Source organism: Perca fluviatilis, chromosome 22 (assembly GCF_010015445.1).
Source record: "Perca fluviatilis chromosome 22, GENO_Pfluv_1.0, whole genome shotgun sequence".
Classification (NCBI taxonomy): Eukaryota; Metazoa; Chordata; class Actinopteri; order Perciformes; family Percidae; genus Perca; species Perca fluviatilis.
Genome location: NC_053133.1, coordinates 29553386 through 29562590, shown reverse-complemented (window position 1 = coordinate 29562590; position 9205 = coordinate 29553386). Strand labels below are relative to the sequence as shown.

General features: G+C 37.7%; 1 protein-coding gene across 1 annotated transcript; it reads right to left on the bottom strand.

The window, feature by feature from the left end:
* Nucleotides 1–1669: 1669 nt before the first annotated feature.
* Nucleotides 1670–8554, bottom strand: LOC120552624 (proline-rich receptor-like protein kinase PERK2). Its single transcript, XM_039790808.1, has 4 exons — nt 8446–8554; nt 7217–7326; nt 2280–2504; nt 1670–1859 (listed from the first exon to the last, which is right to left on the bottom strand). The coding sequence occupies exons 1-4, from the start codon at nt 8496–8498 to the stop codon at nt 1720–1722; spliced, it is 528 nt and encodes a 175-aa protein (XP_039646742.1). The 5' UTR covers nt 8499–8554; the 3' UTR covers nt 1670–1719.
* Nucleotides 8555–9205: the final 651 nt, after the last annotated feature.

Genomic DNA, 9205 nt, shown 5'->3' with positions numbered 1-9205 from the left:
CATTAAAAAGTAATATAAAATTTAAAAATATATTTATTTTGTATTTTCTTAACGTTTTTATAATTTGTGATGTAAAAATAATTAAAATAAAACTTTATTCATGCACATAAAAAGAAGTCCAAGATAACAATAAGATGCACAATCCCAAATATATCCAATATATGAGCAAAACTAGATACATACTGAACCAAAATACACTACATACTTTGTACTGCACACTTATTTTACCATATATGTTATATTATGTGGAAGTTTGGGGAAATACTATACAAATATTTGCATATTGCAAAAAAAAGAGCAATCAGGACAATAAATCACACCGGGTATTTTGAGCACACTAATCATCTGTTTTTTAATTCACATTTGCTGAAATGTATGGACATTGTTACATTCAAAACAGCACAATTTATGTTTAAAGTTACAGAAAATAATTTACCGTGTAACATACGCGCAATAGACGGGGGGATATCAGCTAAGACTTGCTAAGTTGAGTCAAACTCAACTTCCCAGAGGGCCACACTGGAAAATAAGAATCACACCAAGGGCCAGACATGTAGAGTTTATTGACAGGCTTTTATTTAATCGAAAAAGTCAAATATATTTGACTGTATTATCGCACATGTCATATAGTCTTCTCACTTACAGTTTAGTCGACATAAAGTCCTAAAGAAGTCAGGAGGAAGTTCCTCGGCCATCGTAGAAAAGAAACGCCCAAAAACGTCGGAATTTGTTTTGGCACCAGTGGCAAAAACGTCAGAAGAAATTACAAAAATTTCGACAAAAGTGCCAACAACGTCAGAAAAAAGTTACAAAAAATTCAGAATGACAAAAACGTCAGAAAAAAGTTACAAAAAATTCCGAAAAAGTGACAAAAACGTCAGAAAAAGTTACAAAAAATTCAGAATGACAAAAACGTCAGAAAAAATTACAAAAAATTCAGAAAAAGTGACAAAAACTTCAGAAAAAATGACAAAAAATTCAGAAAAAGTGACAGAAACGTCAGAAAAAATTACCAAAAATTCGGCAAAAGTGGCAAAACAGAAATTACAAAGATTTCGACAAAAACGTCAGAAAAAATTACAAATAATTCAGAAAAAGTGATAAAAATGTCAGAAGAAATTACAGAAAAAGTGACAAAAACGTCAGAAAAAATTACAAAAAATTCAGCAAAAGTGGCAAAAACGTCAGAAAAATTACAAAAATTTCGACAAAAGTGACAACAACGTCAGAAAAAATTACAAAAAATTCAGAATGACAAAAACGTCAGAAAAAAGTTACAAAAAATTCCGAAAAAGTGACAAAAACGTCAGAAAAAGTTATAAAAAATTCAGAATGACAAAAACGTCAGAAAAAATTACAAAAAATTCAGAAAAAGTGACAAAAACTTCAGAAGAAGACAAAAAATTCAGAAAAAGTGACAGAAACGTCAGAAAAAATTACCAAAAATTCGGCAAAAGTGGCAAAAACAGAAATTACAAAAATTTCGACAAAAACGTCAGAAAAAATTACAAATAATTCAGAAAAAGTGATAAAAAATGTCAGAAGAAATTACAGAAAAAGTGACAAAAACGTCAGAAAAAATTACAAAAAATTCAGCAAAAGTGGCAAAAACGTCAGAAAAAATTACAAAAATTTCGACAAAAGTGACAAAAACGTACAAAAAATTCAGAAAAAGTTGCAAAAACGTCACAAAAAATTTCAACAAAAGTGGCAAAAACGTCAGAAGAAATTGTCGGGGGTCGTCACTGCTGTAGACGTCAGTCTGTGGGCTCCGGTTGGGGGTGGGGGGGGGGGGTCGTCACCGCTCTGGAGGAAGTCACTGAGGCAGAAAGTGGGTGGAGGGGCGATGAACCGCTTATCTGCCAAAACACAGGTGAAAGTTGCATTACATGTCATTTAGCTGAAGCTTTTATCCAAAGGGACTCACAATTGATTACATATGTCAAAGGTCACACGCCTCTGGAGCTACTAGGGGTTGAGTGCCTTGCTCAGGGACACATTGGTTGATGTATCACAGTGGGAATCAAACCTGGGTCTCCCACACCAAAGGCATGTGTCATATCCACTGCACCATCACCACCAAGTGACCACCTTCAGTTTGGGATGTGACTACTGCCTGTCTGTCTGCCTGTCTGACTGTCTGTCTGTCTGTCTGTCTGTCTGCCTGCCTGTCTGTCTGTCTGTCTGTCTGTTTGCCTGCCTGCCTGTCTACCTGCCTGCCAGCCTGTCTGTCTGTCTGTCTGACTGTCTGTCTCTTACAGACCTTTCAGTAGTCTCACCTGTCTGAAGGAGCGTCAGTAGGGGGTTGTTGGGGCGGAGGCGGAGCCGTTTCCAGGGGAACCGTTTCCAGGGGAACCCCTCAGTGATGGTGTCTGTCAGAGGGGGGGAGGGATGCAGAGGGGTGGGGGGGGCTGCCCTGGGCGCGGGGGTGTCAGGGTCCTGTCTGCTGGACCCCCCCACACCTGCGAGCCCCTGATCCAGAGGCAGTGATGTCATCTTTACACCTGCTGAGGAGAAGAGTTACACCTGATACCTGCTGGGATGTACTTCAGTCTGAACCAGTAAGGTCTATATAAAGAGACTTCAGATACAGTATTAGGGGACCACTAAGGTCTATATAAAAGAGACTTCAGATCCAGTATTAGGGGACCACTAAGGTCTATATAAAGAGACTTCAGATACAGTATTAGGGGACCACTAAGGTCTATATAAAGAGACTTCAGATACAGTATTAGGGGACCACTAAGGTCTATATAAAGAGACTTCAGATACAGTATTAGGGGACCACTAAGGTCTATATAAAGAGACTTCAGATACAGTATTAGGGGACCACTAAGGTCTATATAAAGAGACTTCAGATACAGTATTAGGGGACCACTAAGGTCTATATAAAAGAGACTTCAGATCCAGTATTAGGGGACCACTAAGGCCTATATAAAAGAGACTTCAGATCCAGTATTAGGGGACCACTAAGGTCTATATAAAGAGACTCCAGATACAGTATTAGGGGACCACTAAGGTCTATATAAAGAGACTTCAGATACAGTATTAGGGGACCACTAAGGCCTATATAAAAGAGACTTCAGATCCAGTATTAGGGGACCACTAAGGTCTATAAAAGAGACTTCAGATCCAGTATTAGGGGACGACTAAGGTCTATATAAAAGAGACTTCAGATCCAGTATTAGGGGACCACTAAGGTCTATAAAAGAGACTTCAGATCCAGTATTAGGGGACCACTAAGGTCTATATAAAAGAGACTTCAGATCCAGTATTAGGGGACCATTAAGGCCTATATAAAAGAGACTTCAGATCCAGTATTAGGGGACCACTAAGGTCTATATAAAGAGACTTCAGATACAGTATTAGGGGACCACTAAGGCCTATATAAAAGAGACTTCAGATACAGTATTAGGGGACCACTAAGGTCTATATAAAAGAGACTTCAGATCCAGTATTAGGGGACCACTAAGGTCTATATAAAAGAGACTTCAGATCCAGTATTAGGGGACCACTAAGGTCTATATAAAAGAGACTTCAGATCCAGTATTAGGGGACCACTAAGGTCTATATAAAAGAGACTTCAGATCCAGTATTAGGGGACCACTAAGGTCTATATAAAAGAGACTCCAGATCCAGTATTAGGGGACCACTAAGGTCTATATAAAAGAGACTTCAGATCCAGTATTAGGGGACCACTAAGGTCTATATAAAAGAGACTTCAGATCAGTATTAGGGGACCACTAAGGTCTATATAAAAGAGAGCTTCAGATCCAGTATTAGGGACCACTAAGGCCTATATAAAAGAGACTTCAGATACAGTATTAGGGGACCACTAAGGTCTATATAAAAGAGACTTCAGATACAGTATTAGGGGACCACTAAGGTCTATATAAAAGAGACTTCAGATCCAGTATTAGGGGACCACTAAGGTCTATATAAAAGAGACTTCAGATCCAGTATTAGGGGACCACTAAGGTCTATATATAAAGAGACTCCAGATCCAGTATTAGGGGACCACTAAGGTCTATATAAAGAGACTCCAGATCCAGTATTAGGGGACCACTAAGGTCTATATAAAAGAGACTTCAGATCCAGTATTAGGGGACCACTAAGGTCTATATAAAAGAGACTTCAGATCCAGTATTAGGGGACCACTAAGGTCTATATAAAAGAGACTTCAGATCCAGTATTAGGGGACCACTAAGGCCTATATAAAAGAGACTTCAGATCCAGTATTAGGGGACCACTAAGGTCTATATAAAAGAGACTTCAGATCCAGTATTAGGGGACCACTAATTTATAAAGAGACTTCAGATCCAGTATTAGGGGACCACTAAGGCCTATATAAAAGAGACTTCAGATCCAGTATTAGGGGACCACTAAGGTCTAAAAGAGACTTCAGATCCAGTATTAGGGGACCACTAAGGCCTATATAAAAGAGACTTCAGATACAGTATTAGGGGACCACTAAGGTCTATATAAAAGAGACTTCAGATACAGTATTAGGGGACCACTAAGGTCTATATAAAAGAGATTTCAGATACAGTATTAGGGGACCACTAAGGTCTATATAAAAGAGACTTCAGATCCAGTATTAGGGGACCACTAAGGTCTATATAAAAGAGACTTCAGATACAGTATTAGGGGACCACTAAGGTCTATATAAAAGAGACTTCAGATACAGTATTAGGGGACCACTAAGGTCTATATTAAAGAGACTTCAGATACAGTATTAGGGGACCACTAAGGTCTATATAAAAGAGACTTCAGATCCAGTATAGGGGACCACTAAGGTCTATATAAAAGAGACTTCAGATCCAGTATTAGGGGACCACTAAGGTCTATATAAAAGAGACTTCAGATCCAGTATTAGGGGACCACTAAGGTCTATATAAAAGAGACTTCAGATCCAGTATTAGGGGACCACTAAGGCTATAAAGAGACTTCAGATCAGTATTAGGGGACCACTAAGGCCTATATAAAGAGACTTCAGATACAGTATTAGGGGACCACTAAGGTCTATATAAAAGAGACTTCAGATACAGTATTAGGGCCACATAAGGTCTATATAAAAGAGACTTCAGATCCAGTAATTAGGGGACCACTAAGGTCTATATAAAAGAGACTTCAGATCCAGTATTAGGGGACCACTAAGGCCTATATAAAAGAGACTTCAGATCCAGTATTAGGGGACCACTAAGGCCTATATAAAGAGAACTTCAGATCCAGTATTAGGGGACCACTAAGGTCTATATAAAAGAGACTTCAGATCCAGTATTAGGGGACCACTAAGGCCTATATAAAAGAGACTTCAGATACAGTATTAGGGGACCACTAAGGTCTATATAAAAGGGACTTCAGATACAGTATTAGGGGACCACTAAGGTCTATATAAAAGAGACTTCAGATACAGTATTAGGGGACCACTAAGGTCTATATAAAGAGAGCTTCAGATCCAGTATTAGGGGACCACTAAGGTCTATATAAAAGAGACTTCAGATCAGTATTAGGGGACCACTAAGGTCTATATAAAAGAGACTTCAGATCCAGTATTAGGGGACCACTAAGGTCTATATAAAAGAGACTTCAGATCCAGTATTAGGGGACCACTAAGGTCTATATAAAAGAGACTTCAGATCCAGTATTAGGGGACCACTAAGGTCTATATAAAAGAGACTTCAGATCCAGTATTAGGGGACCACTAAGGTCTATATAAAAGAGACTTCAGAACCAGTATTAGGGGACCACTAAGGTCTATATAAAAGAGACTTCAGATCCAGTATTAGGGGACCACTAAGGTCTATATAAAAGAGATCTTCAGATCCAGTATTAGGGGACCACTAAGGTCTATATAAAAGAGACTTCAGATACAGTATTAGGGGACCACTAAGGTCTATATAAAAGAGACTTCAGATACAGTATTAGGGGACCACTAAGGTCTATATAAAAGAGACTTCAGATACAGTATTAGGGGACCACTAAGGTCTATATAAAAGAGACTTCAGATCCAGTATTGGGGCCTAAAGACTCATAGGGGACCACTAAGGTCTATATAAAAGAGACTTCAGATACAGTATTAGGGGACCACTAAGGTCTATATAAAAGAGACTTCAGATACAGTATTAGGGGACCACTAAGGTCTATATTAAAGAGACTTCAGATCCAGTATTAGGGCCCACTGAGGTCTTATAAAGAGACTTCAGATCCAGTATTAGGGGACCACTAAGGTCTATATAAAAGAGACTTCAGATCCAGTATTAGGGGACCACTAAGGTCTATATAAAGAGACTTCAGATCCAGTATTAGGGGACCACTAAGGCCTATATAAAAGAGACTTCAGATCCAGTATTAGGGGCACTAAGGTCTATATAAAGAGAACTTCAGATACAGTATTAGGGGACCACTAAGGTCTATATAAAAGAGACTCCAGATCCAGTATTAGGGGACCACTAAGGTCTATATAAAAGAGACTCCAGATCCAGTATTAGGGGACCACTAAGGTCTATATAAAAGAGACTTCAGATCCAGTATTAGGGGACCACTAAGGCCTATATAAAAGAGACTTCAGATCCAGTATTAGGGGACCACTAAGGCCTATATAAAAGAGACTTCAGATCCAGTATTAGGGGACCACTAAGGCCTATATAAAAGAGACTTCAGATCCAGTATTAGGGGACCACTAAGGCCTATATAAAAGAGACTTCAGATACAGTATTAGGGGACCACTAAGGTCTATATAAAAGAGACTTCAGATACAGTATTAGGGGACCACTAAGGTCTATATAAAAGAGACTTCAGATCCAGTATTAGGGGACCACTGAGGTCTATATAAAGAGACTTCAGATCCGTATTGGGGACCACTAAGGTCTATATAAAAGAGACTTCAGATCCAGTATTAGGGGACCACTAAGGTCTATATAAAAGAGACTTCAGATCCAGTATTAGGGGACCACTAAGGCCTATATAAAAGAGACTTCAGATCCAGTATTAGGGGACCACTAAGGTCTATATAAAAGAGACTTCAGATCCAGTATTAGGGGACCACTAAGGTCTATATAAAAGAGACTTCAGATCCAGTATTAGGGGACCACTAAGGTCTATATAAAAGAGACTTCAGATCCAGTATTAGGGGACCACTAAGGTCTATATAAAAGAGACTTCAGATCCAGTATTAGGGGACCACTAAGGCCTATATGATCAGAGGTGAGTTTACCTGAAGGTCTGGGAGCAGGACGGGGTTTCCCAACGGGAGGGATCCTTTTGGGGGGCAGCGGCCTCCGAAGAAGCCAGATGTGGTCTGAAGACATGGTGTGAAGGTTTCTGCTGAGTGTTAACAACATGTAACTAAGTACATTTACTCCAGTACTGTACAAATGTTGAGGTATTTGTACTTTACTTGAGTCTTTTCTTTTCATGCAACTTTCTACTTGTACTCCGCTACATTCATCTGTTCCAGCTTTAGTTACTAGTTACTTTAGTTACTCCTCTACATTCATCTGTTACAGCTTTAGTTACTAGTTACTTTAGTTACTCCGCTACATTCATCTGTTACAGCTTTAGTTACTAGTTACTTTAGTTACTCCTCTACATTCATCTGTTACAGCTTTAGTTACTAGTTACTTTAGTTACTCCGCTACATTCATCTGTTCCAGCTTTAGTTACTAGTTACTTTAGTTACCCGCTCACATTCATCTGTTACAGCTTTAGTTACTAGTTACTTTAGTTACTCCGCTACATTCATCTGTTACAGCTTTAGTTACTAGTTACTTTAGTTACTCCTCTACATTCATCTGTTCCAGCTTTAGTTACTAGTTACTTTAGTTACTCCGCTACATTCATCTGTTCCAGCTTTAGTTACTAGTTACTTTAGTTACTCCGCTACATTCATCTGTTACAGCTTTAGTTACTAGTTACTTTAGTTACTCCGCTACATTCATCTGTTCCAGCTTTAGTTACTAGTTACTTTAGTTACTCCACTACATTCATCTGTTCCAGCTTTAGTTACTAGTTACTTTAGTTACTCCGCTACATTCATCTGTTCCAGCTTTAGTTACTAGTTACTTTAGTTACTCCGCTACATTCATCTGTTACAGCTTTAGTTACTAGTTACTTTAGTTACTCCACTACAGTCATCTGTTACAGCTTTAGTTACTAGTTACTTTAGTTACTCCACTACATTCATCTGTTCCAGCTTTTCCTCTTTCTAAACTGGAAGGATTCTTCTTTACTTTTAAAACTTTAACTACATTTTCCTAATGATACTTACAGACTTTTACTGCAGTAACAATCTAAAAGCAGTACTTTAACTTGTAACAGAGTACGTTTACAGTGTGGTATTAGTACTTTTACTGCAGTAAAGGATCTGAATACTTCTTCCAGCTAGTTTAAAATCAAAATTAAAGTAAATTAAAAAAGACAATATAACAACAATAATATGCTTACCGCGGAGACTTCTTCTTTTCTTTTCGGTGTTTGGTTTCCTTAGCAACGGTCATAGCAACAGTCAACTCTTATCTGACAGACATCCAACCAATCAGCTCTTCCCAAACTCAACACCTGCTCCTGATTGGCTAAAAACAACAACAACAACAACAACCGTTAGAGGAGTCAACCATAGATATACATACTAACACATAAATAATAATACTAGTAATATTCATTTTATAAAAGTATGTGTGTGTATATATATATATATATATATATATATATATATATATATATATATATATATATATATATATATATATATATATCTCATGTTGCCATTGTGTACACTGAGTTTTAGTAGCCTATATATTGATTTAACATAAATACATTGTCGTGTGTGTATATTCAATGCACCTATCTGTTCTGTTTAATGTTATTTTCATATGGAAGTCCATGGTAATAATCATTCATAAGTATACAGTGTCGTAACTACATCTCTGACGTTTATAACAAACCAAACCGTTTGAAAATTGGTAGAAAATTGAGCAAGTTATGGTTATTTAAACAGTACAGTACAGGCCAAAAGTTTGGACATTTCATTGCGTTTCCTTTTTATTTTCATGACTATTAACATTGTAGATTCTCACTGAAGGCATCAAAACTATGAATGAACACATATGGAATTATGTACTTAACAAAAGTATGTATGAATAACTGAAAACATGTCTTATATTTTAGATTCTTCAAAGTAGCCACCCTTTGTTTTTTATTAATA